Source organism: Lutzomyia longipalpis, chromosome 1 (genome assembly GCF_024334085.1).
Source record: "Lutzomyia longipalpis isolate SR_M1_2022 chromosome 1, ASM2433408v1".
Taxonomy (NCBI): Eukaryota; Metazoa; Arthropoda; class Insecta; order Diptera; family Psychodidae; genus Lutzomyia; species Lutzomyia longipalpis.
Window position 1 is genome coordinate 2,870,094 of NC_074707.1, and position 19,003 is coordinate 2,889,096.

The window sequence follows — 19,003 nt, forward strand, 5'->3', positions numbered from 1 at the left end:
TAGTGAATATCGGCTGATTTGATACTATTTGTAATGTATCCGCCATTGAGAATTTATATAACATATTTATTATGATGTTTTTAAACAAAAAAAATGTGGAAATAAGTATTTTTAAAAGAAAAGTTAATGTTTATTTTATTCGCCAATTTATTCCTTTTCCCTTAATGTAATGCTTTCCTTTCAAAAAAGAAAATCTAAATGATAAAAAGACGCTTTTTCCTACTTTTTCTTTGATTTTTTTGTTAATGAAAAATTCCGTATTTTTCAAAAGGATCTAATTGGAAAAGAATGGGACTAAAGAAATGTATTTTAATAAAATGAAATTTCACAAATTCGTGATGATGCTTATTGTGATATTTTCAGTAGTATTGATCAATCTATCCCCTCCCATGAAAAGCATAAAATTTTTTTTAAAATTTAATAAAAAACAAAAAGATAAATAAAAACTTTTCAATCGATCTGTCTAAAAGTTTGTTTTTATAAACAATTTGAAATGAATAAAAATTCAGATAAAATAACTTTTTCTAAACTTCTCACCCCCTCCAGAAGAAAAATATTAAAAAGAAAAATCTAATACTTTCTTAACGATAAAAAAAGAAAGTTTATGACAAATTTCTTTCCAATTAGATTTCTTTACCATTTTTCTTTTACTTTTTGATGTTTTTATACTTTAGTAATATGTTTTTATATGAAAGAAAGTGTAGAACAAAATGTAGTAGGTACATTAGATAAGTAAAACTAAAAAAAAAAGGTGAGAAAGGGCAGACCTTCATAATCTTATTAGATAATAATGTGTAAAATACCTGACAATGAGATACCAATTGTCATAGCCAGGTACTACGATTCAGACTTATGGGGTGGGTCCGTCCGTACGACCCCATGGCCCACGAGTAACTGAGCCAACCGTACTAGGGTGGTTGGGAGAGAGAGTCACCTTAAGACTCCCGCCAACCCCACACACATAAGCCAATCTGTCCCATACCATGACAGTTAGTACCAGCGGTACTACATTCGGCCATTCCTGACTTTTGTGACGTCCTCGGCACAAGCTAGGAAAAGCAAGACAGATTGACCGAATTTTCCCGTGATCTTCGACCAGTATACTTCGCAATGAATGCGATAACAACTGCGGTCCTGTGTATAGAGTACAAGTCTGTATTAGACAACTACTCTATGCACAAACTGAAAATCATATCCAAGTGTTCCTAATGGAACTTCTTCCAACCAGTATACTTCGCAATTAATGCGATAACAACTGGGTTTATGTGTTCTAGAGTGCAAGCCCGACACAGTGGACAACAACTCTATAGACAACTGGAAGAATATCAAATTGTTCCTAATGGAACCGTACCTGGTAGTCCAAGTACACAAGGGTTCTATTTGATTTAGTACGCCAGTGCACATGACACAAAATCATCACACCCATGAACCTACAGAAGGTTCTCTTAACACAGCTTACGCCATGTTACTTGTTTCTCATGGAACATATGTCTAGACTTAGCTTACCCAGTTCCAGGAACCGTAAGCTCGTTCCATAGAGACTAGTGTCTCCGAGAAACCATTCGCCGTATGACTAACTATCAAGAACCTTGGATTGATGTTAATCAATACGACATTTCAGGTTTTCAACGTAACAGGCCCACCATGCAAGCATGATGCCTCTCCGCGAAAACCTCGTCATGTTTTATCTATACCAGTAGCATTTACTCACAGACTCATGAATCTCTATATTATCTGATCAACGAAGACTCATGATTGTTGTCTTTAGTATTAACTGGTTGCATAGATACATGACCTAAATGTCTTGTCTAGCTTACAATGCGTCCATTGATCGCCCAGACCTACATTCCTATTCATCCATTCTACCATATCTATTATGACATCAGGTTGGTTCTATGGATGCTTGAAGAGCCAGTTTATCACAGTATTTCTACTGATCACATAAACAGAGTGAATCGCTCTTCCATGTGCACAAGCACCTTTCTCTTCTCCTGATACCTCTATGCGAAACAAGAATCTCAGAGGACTTCCTTTCACCCAGGTATCTAATGCTTCAGTAAACCTGATCAGAAGAGAAACGCTACTTCGACACACTACCTCTTATCAGTGTCCACTATACTGCAAGCTATTCTTCTACGCTTCAGTAATAACAACTATTTATGTACCAAACAAGTACCTTTCTCTTAGTATGATACCACACCAGTGATAAGAGCGATAATCTCGAAGAACTTCCTTCCGCTCAGGTATCATAAGATGCCTCGGTAGGCATTGCATAAAAGAGACGACCTATGATACAACGCCACTAGTCCGTTTCACTACATTCAAGCCCTAACTATGCTTCAGTGAAACAACTCTTTTATCTACCCAGAAGCACATTTCTCTCTCTCTCTCTCTCTTGATACCAAATTATACAAAGCCAAGATGTTGAGGATCTTCTTTTCGCCCTGGTATCATGTGCTTCCCTGAACATCGATCCTAAAAAGAATCACTTCTTTCCTCAACGACTCCCATTTGCAGAATTTTCGAACCGACATACTTTTTAATTGCAACCAATTTTTCCTTCGGCTCCTTTGTTGCCTAAGAAACCAAAAATCAGAATTCTCCCATTTTTTTTTTCGAAATTTTCATTTTTTTTTTTTTTTTTAAAGTATTACTCAACTGAACTTCCCTGAAAATTTCGCTACTTGGTCTCTTAATCTTCATGCAACTTAAAATCCATAAAACAACCATTTTTTTTTTTTATTTCATTCCTTTAATGCTGTAAAGGAATCTTGCAATTAACATTCTCTTAAATTCAACATGTTAAGCATAAACATAAAATTCATCAAGAGAATGACAGGGGTTGAAAAGCGCTTTTCAGGGTTAACATTTCAATACCATGGTATAAAACATTTTTTTTTAAACAAAAAAAAATCATGATACCAAATTCGGAGAATACCACTCTCCTACCAAGAGAAAATACTTGCGATTTTCCTTCTCTTTTACTCCACATGCTTATCCTGCATGCCTTCTTTTTCGCCGAATCACCCTCAGCGTGTCAGGCCGCTGCATGATGCTGACTTCGTTGTGTTGTGTGTGTGTGTGTCGCTGCGTCACGATGTACGCTGCGGAGCTCTCCGCCACTCGCTGCACACACCCATGCCGCATTCTCTGCATGCGAGCATCGCTGCAACGAGGAGAGACTTCGTTGGTGTGTGTGTGTGTTCCGCGCTCTCGATGCGATGAAGCACTGCGCCGCTCTCGTTGCTCGCACACACACATTTCTTCCTGCGCGCGCCGCTCCAGCGCACGCACACATGACACTTGGCACACTTTTATGTCCCTTTTTCGTCATCAAATGACGCATTTTCCTGCACTCGCGACGGTTTTTCCTTTGCGAAAACGTTTTTCGCATCAAAGAAAACCACGACGGCACTTCCCCTGCCCCGCAAAAGCCCCACGAAGGACTTTTTTTGCATGAATTCCGCGACTCTCAAACATCGAAAATGCCGAAATGTCACTTTTGCTCACTATTTTCGCGACTTTTCCGACGCATTTTCCCCAAAACACGGCGATTTTCCTGTCGCGAAACCATTAATTAGCACGCACGGGTGCTCCAATGCGATCTTTTACGCCGCAAAAGTCCCAAACGGTGGACTTTTTTCCGCGAATTTCACCACGTGACGTCAAAGTAACGCCATGAACTTTTTTCACTCGCGGTTTTCGCACAAATCACGCACTTTTCCACTTCCGCGAACGAGTTTTGGGCTTATCCCACTTCTGAATTGTAAAATACCTGACAATGAGATACCAATTGTCATAGCCAGGTACTACGATTCAGACTTATGGGGTGGGTCCGTCCGTACGACCCCATGGCCCACGAGTAACTGAGCCAACCGTACTAGGGTGGTTGGGAGAGAGAGTCACCTTAAGACTCCCGCCAACCCCACACACATAAGCCAATCTGTCCCATACCATGACAGTTAGTACCAGCGGTACTACAAATGTTATAATCATACTTCAGATCACTCTAATTGATAAGAAAAAAAAAGAAATCTTAATATCTAACAAAAATATTAGAATATTTGCTATATACTTTTAAAGATATAAAAAAAATTAATAAATACCAGCAGTATAATTACCTATTTACCTAAAAATCATCCAAAAAATATATAATTAACAAAAATTACCAATATTTTTGATGCTGATGGAGATTTCCATAATATTTTTCATACAATATTGATTAAAATATATACATTGTGTGTATGTGAAATACAAAAGAAAAAAACCTTTAAAAATCACAGCTAAAACATAAGCACGAATATTTAAAAAAAAAAGTTATCAAATTAAAAAGAAAATCATGGCGTATTTTGAAAATTTCGGAACATTTTTCATCTACACTTTCGACTATTTTTAAGTACAGGGTGTTAATAGCAAAATAGTAAAGAGTAGTGCGAGGTTAAAACATCTCTATCATTCTTTTTTTCAAAGTTCTTTTTTGTGACAGTTTTTTATATAACAAAAAAGGAATGAATAAAGAAAAATGCACCAATTTTTGAAGCGAATCACATTTTTTAAATTAAACAAAAAAATCGACTGCAATTTTTGCAAAAGAAGCAAATTGAGAAATTAAACGAAACTGTACCCCTTAAAAATTATATAGAGACAATAAGTAAAAGAAAAATGTAATTAAAGGTGTAATTGGTTTCAGTTGAATTTTATTTTTAAAAGATTTCGGTGTGTAAAATACTTCGCAATCTTTTTATTGACAAAAATTGCAGGTTTTTTCTAAAAAAAAAGAAGTATTTTTGTATAAATAATCATCGGACATTTTGATAAAGATTTTTTAAATATATTAACTTGCCTTCCCAAATTAAAAAAAAAAAAAACAAATAGTATATGCTTTTTTAAATAAAATATTTTTCATGTAGGATTCTTTTTTGTATTGATACCCGAAATAAGTGACGTCATATCTGCAAAAACTATTCTCGATAGATAATGTATTAATCTGCTATCAAAATGTTATTGCTCAAAATCTTTTGAAAGAAAAAAAAAACAATTCATTATTAACTTTTTTGTATTTCAACGAAAGTGGAAAATGAAATGAAAATATGCTGAAATATAAATTATGGTAGGAAGCACTAGAAAACTAATTATTATTTATTTGTCAAAAATATTTATTTCATTTACACTTTTCTTTAACAAGAAAGAAATTTTTGAATCAGTTTTTGAACAATTTACGTCCAAAATTGGCTTTCAATGAAATTTTCGTAATTCTTTTTGCAATCCATTCGTGAGATTTTTGATAACATTTATCACGTAGTTGAGTGAAAAATTGAGAGGATATCGGTAAGGTAGAGAAATGGTTTTAGGTGTAGATTAAATTCCAAATAAAATAGGAATTTTAAAAGGCGTTCGTAATACGTTTAAACTTCTCAAAGAAAACTTCAGAAAAAAAATATTAAATCAAGGAAAATTAAAGAGAAAATCGTGAAAACATTTAAAATTCGGAAGCAGGATTTTTATACAAAAAAAAATTAATAAATTTAACTCTCCCTGTTCTAAGCTAACTTAGCCTCACAAGGTTCCATTTTGAAATACCAATTTTTTTAGAATAATTAATTGAATTCTTATTCAATTAACTTAAATTGTACGGTTTTACTTACATACGTAAAAGTTTTTTGCAAAAACTTTAAAATAACATTAACAATTTGTTTTTTATGGGATCTATAGAGGCACTGGTTGGCGTGTGGAGTGTTAATAATTTTATTCATTGAAAATATTATGCAATATTAATAAATATTGCACAATTACTTCAACATAAACCAATTTTATCACATAATATTTGTGACATTCATACTAAATTATTTTTGGTTTATTTTTGTGAGAAAACAGTGAAGCACCCTGTATCGGTAGGAACATTAATTTTCAGTTAAATCAAACAATTTGCAATCTCTTCTTTCTTTTAGAGGAATTTTCAGACCATTTTTCAGGTCATCAAATGAAAATAGAAAAAGTGAGACATAAAAAATAGAAAAAATAGATAAGAAATCTTGTTAATAATTTCAACGAACAACTAAATCATAAAAAATAGATTAACAATAAAAGATGGTATTTAGAATTAATAAAAAAAAACAGCTAAAAGGCAATAAATAAATCTTTGTGTACACTACACTGATTTCCTTCCCAAACTATCCTTAGTTTCCCTACAATATTAATCTACATAGAAATGAGTTTTTCTTTTTCCTTTATGAAACAATCAATTTTTGAGATAGTTCACAAAGACAATGTGATATTTGGTAAAAACACAATAAAGTTAAAAAGAGAAATAAAAAAAATTAAATTGAATGAAAAACATCTTAAGAAAAGCTATCAATTTATCTTGCGTCCGTAATAGAATTGTACTTTTCCAAACACACACACTGGTTCATTTTATTTGTGATAAACTTTTCAACATAAAAGAAATAAATCTTTTTGGCCATTTCATTATTGAAGAAAATTAAAAGAAAATAAAGAATATATTTTTTTGATTTTCTGATAATGAAAAAAAGAAGACAAAATAAAATTATATTTGCTAAAAAAAAAAGAAAAGATGATTATAAATTAATGAAGAACTATATTGTGTAATATGAGAAAAAAAACAAATTACTCGAAAAACATATTTTGAGATAAATGATGAGAGATGGTATTTAAATTTTAAAAGATTTTTATTAGTAAATGTTCTTAAATATATAAGATGGATAATTTTTATGCGATTTTCACGACTTTTTAGATGTATTATATACTGAAAAATTAATAGTAAAAATATCTTTGTGTAAAACAAAAAAGAAAAGTTATAGCAAAGTTCGCAAAAATGAATTAGAATTACATTTTAAAACATACACACATTAATTTTAAATATATATATTTATTAGATAATAAGGAATTTATTAATAAAAAAAAAATTTAATACAACTAAAATTTTCGAAGTAAAACTCATTTGTTTAGAGATGAATGAAAAAGAAAAAATACCTTGTGTATTCTAAAAAAAAACTACTAATAAAATATATGTATGAAATATTATATTAAAAAGATAAATAGCAAAATGCATTCAAAAAAAAAAAAAGTTCTACTCCGAAAATATTTTGTAATTTTTTTTATCTCTATCTGACTTTATTGTAATTCTATGATTAAGTACATAGAATTATTTATCTTTTCTTGCAAATAACTAAAGCGTGGCACTTGAAAGTTTTCTATATTCTATTCTATTCTAAAAATATTACTTTTAATTTATTATCTATTCCATTATTTGTAATTTTGACAAACTATTTTTACAGTGTTTTATATATAAAGAAAAGAAAGAAAATCTTTGTAATTTACGTTTCAGAGTGTAAAATGTAATAATGTCAATTGTATTAATTTCATACATATATATAAATATTGCTATTAAATCTTCAATAAAATTCAGAATTTTAAATTAATTTGTTTTATTCTTTTTTCCATCATTTGAAAACCGTCCACTGGGGTAATTTAGGAACGCGAAAAAGATGTTTGATTCATTTTGCCCCATCGATCTTTTGCATCTTCTTTTTCAGAATTAATAATTCAGGAAGTCCTGAAAAAATCGCATTTCATCCAGTAGTGAGGAAAATGATCCGAGAAACAGTTTTAAGGTAGAAAATTTGCAAAGAAAACGCTGAATTTTTTATAAATATCATATATTTATAGAAAACGTTACAAGAAATTATTTCATTTAGTGATCCAATTCATTCCAGACGCCTCAAAAAATGATTTTCTAACCTTATCTTTTGTCCTAAATGTTTTGGAATATTTTCACAGTTTAATTTTGCCTAATACCGGTGAAGAAACAGGACGAGAAAGGACGAAAACTTGTGAAAAAACTAAAAAAAATCATTCAAATACATTTTCCTTTTCAAACATTTAAATTTCGCGCCATTACTTCATCACTCAAATATTGGGTTGTCTCATATGTTGTCAAAAAGTCAAAGACTTGCTGGGATTGTTTCCCGCTACCGCATGTCATATGATATCGTTAATATTTGTCATACGACATGTTGGGTATGTTACTGGACAAATATCGGACATGTTTGATTTTTGTCTACCTGACAAAGTACAACTTTTTCAGAGACATTTACATTGCTTCCGTCACAGAATCTCATATGATTTGTCATATGACTGTTATATGACAACATTAGACAATTTTGCATGTGCGTCATATGACTTTCTTACAACATGTTTATAAGTTTGTTTTACTTCCGGTTACAACATTTTGTATGACTGTCATACAATACGTAGTATGAATGTCAATCAATATGTCATTAAACTGTTATATTAACTGTTGTACAATTGTCAATGGACATGTTGTATGATTGTAATTAGACACGACACGCAAATGTCAATTAACGTGTCTAATGATAGTCATACAACATGTTAATTGACAGACATATAACATGTTGTATGATGGTTTTATAACGTGTTGATTGACAATTTATACTACATGTTGTATGATAGTCATACAATATGTTAAATAAAAGATTTTCTTTTTTTTCACTTTTTTTTTTATTTATCCACACCGCTCACTCCTCAGCGTACTCCACATATTCTGCGTCCTCCTCCTCCACTGGGGGGGGTACTGGGGGGCGCCGTTCTCGAGCAGCCTATAACAAAATAATAAAATTTTTATATAAAAAATTGAACATAATATGGGAAGCTGGGGTAAAACGGTGAATTTTTGGGAGATAATTTTTCCTGAGTTCCGTGGAAATATTTGAGATTTCCCGTGACGACTATCTTATAGCAAATTTTCCGGGCTACAACTTTGTCTCAGACGATTTTTCTCTATCTCAACGGAAAAATGCTTTTTCAGGCCATTTTCCAAACCCTTCGACATTTTCCAGTTCCAAAAATCCTGGGGTAAAATGGTTAATTGCGTTTTTTGTTCGCTACTCTTAATTTAATGAATTTCTTTTAGTAATGCACTACAATATCTATTAAGAATGAGAGATTTGTGTAAAAATTAAAACTTTTTTTTAATTAAAAAAATACAAAAAATAAAAAAAACATTAAATTTCAGAAATGACCTTTTTTAGTTTATAAAAATTAGTAATAGTGAGTGATCAAACATCCTAAATTGTATATAATAGTTATACTGATTGAGAAAAAATATCTTTTCAAAAATTTAAAAAGTTATTTTAAAAAAAAAACCCAAATTCACCAATATCTTCAAATTTTGATATGTTCTAGCCTGACTTAATATCTACCACCACTCCGAAAATAAAAAAAAATCTATGACACCGTTTAGAAGATATAGCCATTTGAAAAATTCTTGTATTTTCAAAAGTTCTAAGAGCCATATCTCTTGAACGATCGGTCCGATTTTGCTCAATTTGGTATCAAATTAAAGGCTTTTTATTTCTCTACAACTTTCTAGAATATTAGAAGTTTCCAGAACCATTCCTTAAGGTCAAAAAATGCCAAAAACTGTTTTGGTAAAACAAAAATCCGCCATTTTGTGTCCTTGGGGGTGACCTTGAAAAGGTATCGAAATATATATTAAATCATAGCTTATTTTAATACCTTTCCAAAACAAGTCACGAAATTTCTGTAGGTCTTGTAGAACTTGAGATATGACCATTTTTATCTATCAAATTGCTTAATTTCACAAAAAAATCAACTTTACCTACTAATACTGCTCAAAAATCGCATTACAACGCATAAACAAACTTCTACACGTTGTGGGACACCAACTCTTATAACTGAACGCGTTATGATTTACTTATTCTTAATGATCATCTTGTAGATTTGATGAGTTATAACTCTGTCTCAGATGAGTTCTTTCTATCTCAATGGGAAAAATGCATTTTCGGTCCTTTTTTTTCTTCCTACCGACAACATAAGGTCAAATCGAGGGCTAAATTGCTTTTATGTTTTTTAATCTAAACTCTTTTGGATTCATTTCAGATAGGCACTATATATTGGATTACATATATGCGTACTCAGCAAAAGATATTCTCAAGAAATGCATTTGGATCTTTAAAAAAAATACATAGAAATACACACAGAAAAATAATATCCAAAAATTAGAGTGGTTATGTTTATTTCTGTGAGTATGCCACTCGCATTCGACTAATACGAATAATTTTTCTGTGTGTAGACCGGATCACGATATACCAATAGTTATAATTGAAAGCTTGAAGTAATTTTACACGCAAAAAAATCCGTCTACTTAATATTACGTACTGTTCTTTACTATGCTGACTGTCGAAAATGCGCCTATAAATATTTCAAAAGCTATTACATATATTTTTTTGAAACTATTACTATGCAATGGAGAGGAAGGCAACATCAGTCAAATCAATCACAAGCAGTTTTGATTTGGACCGTATTGATGTTATTTTTCGTTTTGCTTTAAATATTAAAACATTTTAGAATTTAATTACATTGTCTTTCAGTTTGATTTAAATTTTTTTTTAATTTCTTTTTTTCTACAAGTTTTTTATGCACATGTAACTTAATATTTTAATACATTCTGATTGATTTTCTTTCTGCCTGAATTTGTCCACATTTCTTGATCTCCCGCCTCGGTGCCAGTTAGATGATTTAAGGGATATAGCAGCTTTTCTTCCATAAAAAAAATTAAATCATTATTAAATGATTGATCAAATGAAAAATTATTAATTATATTACATACCATCACGTTAGTCCAGGATATGTTTTTTTAGAAGTCGTTTTTTTTTCAACGCCGCCAACTTTATTGAATCCATGCCAATCTTAATTTTTCGGACAAGGTGTTGCTCTCGGCTCTCGAGCATGGAAAATTTGCTGGAAAGTAAATTTCGTTTTAGAAACTGAGGTTGAGACTGAGTATCTCTGAAAAACTTTATCAATTATGCTCCCACTGCCATTAACACTGTTGGATGCTTTCATTGATGGAAATTTCTGGGAAAAATCGTCCTTTTACTCCCCCGCAACACTTCTCATAGATTTAATATCGCTTCTCGGCACAACTCGCATGTTTCCTGCCGTTGAGACAAAGGGAAAACTCACGACCCCTAAATCATCTGTTGAATAAATCATAATAAAGATTTTTACTAACTTTGATTTTATTTAATTGTTTTTTTAAGTTACAAAATGAAAAAAATGTACTTACTGTCAATCCCTTATTTTTCACGATTTAATTTGGTTTTTTCTTCCAATCATTTGGACCTCTGCGATCAACAGTTTTCTTCTAATTCGGGGGTAGTTATTTCTCTGTGGATTTGATCCAGATACATATGGATAAATTTGATCCAGGTATAGGTAGAGCTCAATGAAGTATCATCCGTAGGTTTCTAGTTGTAGTTTAATTAAAACTGCGAAATAGTAAATCCAGTGTCGTTAGGTAGTGGCATTCATTTGAAATTTTAAGAAAAATTCAAAGACTTGTAAACTGTTTATATTAAGTATGTAATACAATACCTTGTCCTTTTAATCCTTTTCCCATAATCAGCTTCTCCACAATTTCATTAAACTTAATTTTCACTTAACTTACTGAAGTGGAAACAAAATATTTCACGTAATGGATGGAAAATTCCAGAAAGAACTGAATATTGTGAGATATCTAAAAGGGTGGTAAACAGCAAAATTTTTATATGGGTAGGAAAGGGTGAGAAAAAAAATATGAGGCTTCAGGAATATAGGGTAAGATGGGGCATAAAGTTTAAAGCGCAAGGTTTGTAAAATGAACTTAACATGCATTTTCTTATTGATATAGAAAGAAATCGTCTGAGACAAAGTTGTAGCCCGGAAAATTGTCATGGGAAAACTCAAATATTTCCACAGAACTCAGGAAAAATTATCTTCCAAAAATTCACAATTTTACCCCAAGTTCTCCTAAATTTCGTACAACATTTAGGAAGCTAGAAATACATGAGATTTAAATGGGGGTACCTAAAGAGGGGCTTTATGGGGTAAATTAATGCGGCCACTCGATAACTACCTTATATAGGGAGCCTCTATGTCAAATTTAATCGCGATCGAGTAAAAAGACTTTTATGACTAAATTTAGAGAAAATTAAAAGGCGAAATTCAATAACCATGGAAAATGGTTACCTTGTACTACCAAGAAAAAGCTAAGTGATTTGCATTATCTGGTAAGCTTAGCAGGAAATATTAAAATGGTCCACGTTAATGAATTGAGAAAATATTGCAGTTGAAGTAAAATCGAAAGCAAATTCAATAATAAATATTAAAGAGAGTTAATGAAGAGGTGAAAAAAGAAAAAGATTAAAAGAGATAGTGTCATTTTTGAAATGAAGTATCAATAGGGATTAGCTATTAAATTAGAATTTTTAATTTATAATTGATATATGTATGTATATTAATATAATTAATATAATTAAAATAGACCAAGATGGAATTTAATCTTTTTGACAATTACTCACTTCATTTCGTTGCTGGCGGCGTGTACGTCGTCTATTGACACGTTCGCGAATTCGACGAAACTGGTTTATCATACCATCCAGACCTTTGTGATCTGAAAAAATGAGAAAAGAAATGAAAAATAGAAAATTAAAAAAAATATATATATATATGAAATGAAGGGCCATATTCAGCTTAAAAAAATTTGTCTTATTTTTATGATAAAAGATCATTTTGGTATTAAGCGTAAAAGATAAGAGAATTTTGGTATTCACCATAAAAACTACATTTCCAAACTTTCATAAGTCTCCAAAAATAAAAAAAAAATATAATAGAATTGGCATTAAGAGTAAAAGTTTTTATCGTTTTTTTCTTTTATGATAAAAGTGAGTTTTGGGGGTCCTTCTATGAGTGTTGTCAACTATTTTTAGTGCGTTTGGTGATAATAAAATTATCAAAGCAAAATCATTTTTCTGTTTAGTTTTTCTTACTGGTAACTACATAATCTATTTATTAAAAATAATTACCAAACTCTTTGGAATTTTCGGAAAATTACTAAATATTTACAAAGAAGACTAGTCATACAAGTATGAATCAGTCCCCAAGGAGGTAACCAAATTTTGTTTTTAAATTATCGTAGGGCATTACTAAAGACTCAAGAAAATCGTGGTAATTTTCCGGAAAAACGCTGGGAAAAATACGAATTTTCCCGTTTTATATGAAACCTTTAATTTCTAGCGATTGTAGAATATTCTTTTTGGTGTCATTTAAAAGCTATAAAAATGCTTAACATTATATATTTAAACCATTTCCCTACAGTGGAAAATTCGCGGGATTTTCTGGCAGTGAACTTTTCTTTGTTTCCCATCTTCTATTAGTAAAGAAAGATCTCTCTAATATATCGTGTCTGTTCAGCTATGCATTTCTACACCTTTGGTCCGATCGTGATGAAATTTGGTACAGAGACTACTGATACCAGGCGGTTTTTACCAACGACATTCATTCCCCCCCCAGACCCCCCCTTCAGGTAGCCCCCATATAAAATTCACGCTTTTTTTAACCACAAATGCCGTAATAAATTAAATATTAGTGTTTTACATTAAAAAAATTGTATTTTTGCGGGAAGCGAGGAAAATTGGAGCGAAGCAACAATTTACCTCGTTAATAGATAAAGTAGTAGATTTTTTACGCTGAATATGGCACGAAATTTAACCAGACTTAAAAGATACAGTGTAAAATAGGGAAAAAAATTAATAAATAAATTAAAAGAAACTGGAGCAAAAAATAATTTTTTTTGGAGAAACATTTTCCTGAGTTCCGTGATTTTTTTTTTCAGGTTGACAAACTCTTCTTTAGAATTTAAATGTAACCATGGAAAAGTTTTTGTATTTTTGGCGAAATCAAAATTTTCTTTATCACGAAGAGAAAGGGGGTACCGAAAGAGAGTCCAAAGGTTTTATTCCGCGTTGCGGTAGGCCTAAAAAATTATTTCCACATTGGCGTGAAGCTTTGGGTGGAAGAAGAATTTTGGGAATTTAAATTAATTTGACAGAGGTACATTGAAGATTTCATTTTCGAGAGATTAGAGAATGAAAAATAGATAAATTAAAACGTAGAGTAAGGAAAAGTAATTTTCGGAGCTTAAAGATGACAGTTTGCATTTTAGATTTTTTTTAATCGATGCTCATTGCGAGAAATTTAAGGATTTATGAATAATTTTAAGCGATGTTACTGTGAAGGTTGAAAATTGAATTTATTGGACAAAATTTCAGTTTAAAAAAGGAAGGAATTTTCGTCTGTGTGAATCAGAATGTATTGAATTTAATTTCGTGAATTTTCTTCTTTTACCAATTTTAGAGAGAGGCACAGGAGACTTTCTTCTAGTATTTTTTTTACATAGAGAAAAGAAGAATATATAGTAATGTCAAGAAGATGTATGTAGAATGAAATTGATATACGAAATGAACATCTAATAATAATTTAAAAGATTATAATTTACTTACCAGTGCAGTACTTCAAAAAGGAAACTTCCTTTATATTTCGAAGGCCACCCGAACCGTTGAGGTTAAAATGATCCCGGATGAAGTCTTCATCTATCACGTTCTGCAGCCAATTGTCACGCTGAATTATCGATGTCAATTCGCGAATCTATAATACCGAAATAATACCAATTTAATAATTAAATTAGGATATCGCGGGCGAAAAAAGAAAAAGCCGTAAGTCCCTATGGGTTCATCGAGGAAATTTTCTTGCCCTTGTGAAATCCTGCAGATAAGAATTTATGCAAATTGACTATTTTTACCCCGGTCTCCCCTACTCTATTTAAAAATGCATTTGGATAAAAAAAATTGCAGAGAATTTCGCCAAAACTTAATTTGTAATTGAGAGGTCAAAGTAACTTTGAAGTTCGAAAAATTTGTTTTTCAAATAAAAGCTAAAATATTGGATCAATTATTATGAAACTTTCTAGGCTTAGGCAGGACTATGATGTGCAACTACTGACGAAATTAGACAGATGATCTCCCACTGCTTTTGAGATATTAATTTTAATTTTTTTTTCAAATTCACTATTTGACCCCTGTTACCTCTATTATATATTTGGTAACTTTAACCTAGATCTCAATTCTAATGATATATAATTTAATTTAAAATAAAGCATCAATGAAAATTCATGAGAATCTTAAAAAAAAATAACATACATGAATAACGCTACATACCATTTTCGCCTTTTCCTCCTGATTATCCCAATCGTTGAAAGCTCTCTCAAGCATTTCGATGCTCCTGATTGGGAAATGGGGATTCGCCGGGGGCTCAAGGTATGCCAAGCACGCATAGACATTTCTATCCGTTCGGTCCGCGGTTCGTTGGAGATGCTCCAATATTTTCTTTAAAAGATTTTCTATAAAGAAATAAAAAAAAAATATTAAGTCACACGAAGATAAGGCGCAGAGTATCAATAGAGTGAATGGACTAGTTATAGATACCGGTGATGACCTGGAAAAGTTTCGGGGGACCCTTGACCGTGAGTTATAGAAGTCATTTGATAAGTTAGATGAGGTTGCACAAAATATCCGTGAGATTACCCACAATTCAAAATAATTTTTACTCACCGTCACCCATGACGTAGGTATTTCTCTCAGGATCTCTCAGGATATTGAAGGTATATATGCGATCGATCTGTAAGCAGTTTATTATTCTAAAAAAAAATCTTTTTCATCATTACCATCAAATGTGGGATCAATTTGGGGCAAATGTGGGATCAATTTGGGGTATTTCAGTGGGATGGACCTTAAAAATAAAAATCTTATCATCAGGAGCTAATGTTTTTTTTTTTCAATTTGGGGCAAATGTGGGATCAATTTGGGGCAAATGTGGGATCAATTTGGGGTATTTCAGTGGGATGGACCTTAAAAATAAAAATCTTATCAACAGGAGCTAATGTTTTTTTTTTCAATTTGGGGCAAATGTGGGATCAATTTGGGGCAAATGTGGGATCAATTTGGGGTATTTCAGTGGGAGGGACCTTAAAAATAAAAATCTTATCATCAGGAGCTAATGTTTTTTTTTCAATTTGGGGCAAATGTGGGATCAATTTGGGGTTTTCAGTCGGAGGAATCTTGACCTGGAACTAGAAAAAAAAAGTTTTATTATCAGCATCAAATATTGAATCAATGAAATTTGGTATCACAGAGTTGGGCAATTTCATGTAAATTTTACATTTTACATGTAAAAAAAATGTAAAGATATGTGGTTTCCAGAAATGTAAAAAAGATGTAAAGAATTTGTAAAAACAATAATTGAGGGAGAAATGATCGGAAAACCCTAAAGTTCGATTTTTCATTATAAAAATTAATTTAATTGATTAACTAAGTCTTTAAATTAATTTTGTAAAAAGTTTGTCAATTTTTTTAAAAGGTTTTAAATTTCTTTCTTAATATGTATGCAAAATTACTGATTGGTCAAAAACTTAGGTGAGAAATCATCTTTTGTTAAAAGTAAAGTTAAAAGTTAAAGTTAGATGAACCTTTAACAAATTAATTCTTTCTGTTTGTTTAATAATTTTGAATAATGCTAATAAAATCAACTTTAAATTCAATTTTTTTTAAATTTTTTTTCAATTAATGAAATATTTTGGTACCATTACTTTTCTTTACATTATTTATGTAAAATTAAAATTTAATGAAAAGTATGTAAAGAAAACATTATGTAAAGAAAGGAATTTTTTCTATGTAAAAAAGCACGTAAAATGTAAAAATGTAAACAAACCGCCCAACCCTGTTGGAATCATGAGGAATTGAATTCAGAGGTAAAGCAGGAAATTTGAATGAATTACGTGATAAATGAGAATTAATTAGAATTTGGTTCCTTGGGTGTCTCGCAATGAAGCAAATTTATTAGCAAAAAGGAACCCTCATAAGGAATTCTAATTATTTTATTCTCAATTTGCGAGACTGGGAAGAATTCAGTTTCTTCGTTGAGCTCATCGACAATAGAAACTCCCACATCGAGTGAGTTAATTGGAGAAAGGAAAAATGGTCTGGGATTGAGGTACCTCTTGCCAATGAATCCATCAATATCATTTTGCTTTCCAAAAGCAAGCACAGAAACAGGAATGTTTCCAGTAAGCATACAGCACCCATCCCGACGACCTGCTGTAATAGTGAAATTTGAAAATGCAAATGTTTTATAAGCGAAATTCGAGCCATAGCTTTGGCTGTGTTGTGGAAGTGGATCAGCAAACGCGGCAGATGAAGATGACTGATATTGAGAACGTGCAATATAAGATTGCTCAGCATTTCTATTGCGAAGTTGAGCCAGAATCTGATGTGTCTTGGATACATTATCCTTTATTTCGCGAAAAAAATTTTCAAATCGAAAGGCTGCAAAACCTGGTAGTGGCCCAAATTTTGCAGCACAATCACTCAAATGCAGCAAAGCATGTACGTTATAACTTACTCTATCTCGCCCATAAAAATCTGGGAATTGCAAAACGAAACTTTCAAGAAGGCTCTTGGCCAATTGAACATCAGCTTCACTCATCTTAGAATTGGAGAGCAACCTTATGCTGCAAAATAGCAAAAGGAAATGACGATAAAAATCGTTTGGCATAAAAGCATGGTATGTGATGAGGCCGGTATAAGCTCCAAAGCATCTGAATTGAGTGGCTTTCCAATCTGAGAGGTCATCAAATCCAACAGGGACACGAGCAAAATTTGTTGGTATGAACGGAGCAAGGGCACAGTAAAATTGATCGATAGAAATTTGACCATCAGAAGAAAGTTTAAATCCAACACATCCCTCTTTATAAAAGAGCTCAATCATCTTTTTAACAACACCCAAATCCACAATGTGCATTGGATCAATTATGATCTGTTCCACAATATCAAAATTGGATATCTTTTCAAGTCCCGAAGGGACCATTGAATGATGATGCAGTGGGTCTTGTCTGAGACGGAATGTCTCTTGAGTGCGTGGAGAAGCAACAGTAAGAGAAAAGGCTGTCCTTCTACCGATCTTGAAGCCAATCTGATCGCATTTAAAACAAGAATGATATCCTGTGGGATATTGGGTGGCTGTGACAAAAGCTCTGGCGAGAGAGTCTGCGCAAAAGAGATTAATTTGAAAAGGCTTACGAAGGCCGTCCTTCGTGCAAATAATGCCCTGCTCCATTAGCAAATTGCACTCATCAATGAATTCAGAAAGGAATTCATCTCGCGATTCAGGATTCTCTTTCCCGACATATGCTCCAATAAGGAATGGAGAAAATTGATTTTGCTTTGGAAATGCACCTTGTATTGCCCACAGACGATTGCCGAAAAGCGGCGCTTCGTCAATATGTACATCGAGAGAAATGGTGCTCAAAGAAGCGATGTACGATTCATCAGGGAAAGAAAGCAAAAAATCCTGAATTCCAAAGTGCAAATACTCTCCAGGGGGAACTGAACGAGTGATGACTTTAGCCCTGGGAGTGTGTACTAGAGTGGCTTTGGTGAGAGGAAGAGATTCAAAGCCAATCTCATGAAAAAGGCGCAAGACTCTCTTTACCGTATGATCCTTCAGCTTCTCTTCCACAACAATTTTGCCAAGCTTTCGCTCTACATGTGAAGCTATATCTAATTTCCTGCTCATCGGACAAATGCAGCTTGACTCTGCAATTCGAGAAGGCCCTGGGATCGGATTTCCTCTCTCAGGCTCTTCTGAATAATTAAAATCAGGCTCTGAAAGGAAGTCAGGCACTGATGGAGGATCCGGCTCTGATGGAGGAGCGGCCTCTGATGAAGAAGCAGCCTCTGATGGAGGGTCAAGATCTGCTGGAAAATCAGGAGTTACCGCTCCTGTCTGAACAAGATAGTTCAGCACGTCGTCCTCTGAATTCATTTCCTCGTCACTGCTCACGTGTGGAGAGAGCAGGACAAGGAATGAAGGAGGAGGAGATGGTTGAGTCGTGACCAAATGCTGTGGCTCACCATCCCCTTCTGAAAGATGCGCATTTTGTGCATGGTTCCGGGGCCCAAAATTGCCACGCCTCAACATTCTCCTTCTCCTTGTAGGGTCAAATGAAACTTTCCTAAACATTTTCAAGGAAATTGTTGAGGAAAGTTGGTGAAAATTGAGAAAATTTAGG

At 32.6% G+C, this 19,003-nt stretch overlaps 4 protein-coding genes across 4 annotated transcripts in view; all 4 read right to left on the bottom strand.

Annotated features, from left to right (window-relative positions):
* LOC129786413 (calcium-transporting ATPase sarcoplasmic/endoplasmic reticulum type) overlaps window positions 1-19,003 on the bottom strand; it is a 642,650-nt gene that overhangs the window by 420,146 nt on the left and 203,501 nt on the right. The gene's annotated exons all lie outside the window — the stretch shown is intronic.
* Window positions 1-19,003, bottom strand: part of LOC129786498 (3'(2'),5'-bisphosphate nucleotidase 1) — a 1,077,868-nt gene that overhangs the window by 394,299 nt on the left and 664,566 nt on the right. The window lies entirely within an intron of this gene.
* LOC129786526 (uncharacterized) lies at window positions 7,988-17,329 on the bottom strand. Its single transcript, XM_055821619.1, has 5 exons — window positions 15,489-17,329; window positions 15,096-15,277; window positions 14,382-14,526; window positions 12,402-12,493; window positions 7,988-8,636 (listed from the first exon to the last, which is right to left on the bottom strand). The coding sequence occupies exons 1-5, from the start codon at window positions 15,496-15,498 to the stop codon at window positions 8,556-8,558; spliced, it is 510 nt and encodes a 169-aa protein (XP_055677594.1). The 5' UTR covers window positions 15,499-17,329; the 3' UTR covers window positions 7,988-8,555.
* Window positions 16,726-18,812, bottom strand: LOC129786828 (uncharacterized). Its single transcript, XM_055822072.1, has one exon. It carries the CDS (start codon window positions 18,754-18,756, stop codon window positions 16,726-16,728), a length of 2,031 nt encoding a protein of 676 aa, XP_055678047.1. The 5' UTR covers window positions 18,757-18,812.

Bases quoted from the DNA above. Each gene is read 5' to 3' on its own strand.
- LOC129786526 (XM_055821619.1), bottom strand. The intron at 14,527-15,095 runs GTATGTAGCGTT...TCGGTATTATAG, and splicing joins AGGAGGAAAAGGCGAAAATG to ATTCGCGAATTGACATCGAT. The intron at 8,637-12,401 runs GTGAGTAATTGT...ATTTTGTTATAG, and splicing joins GCCGCCAGCAACGAAATGAA to GCTGCTCGAGAACGGCGCCC.
- LOC129786828 (XM_055822072.1), bottom strand. From the start codon at position 18,756: ATGAATTCAGAGGACGACGTGCTGAACTATCTTGTTCAGACAGGAGCG.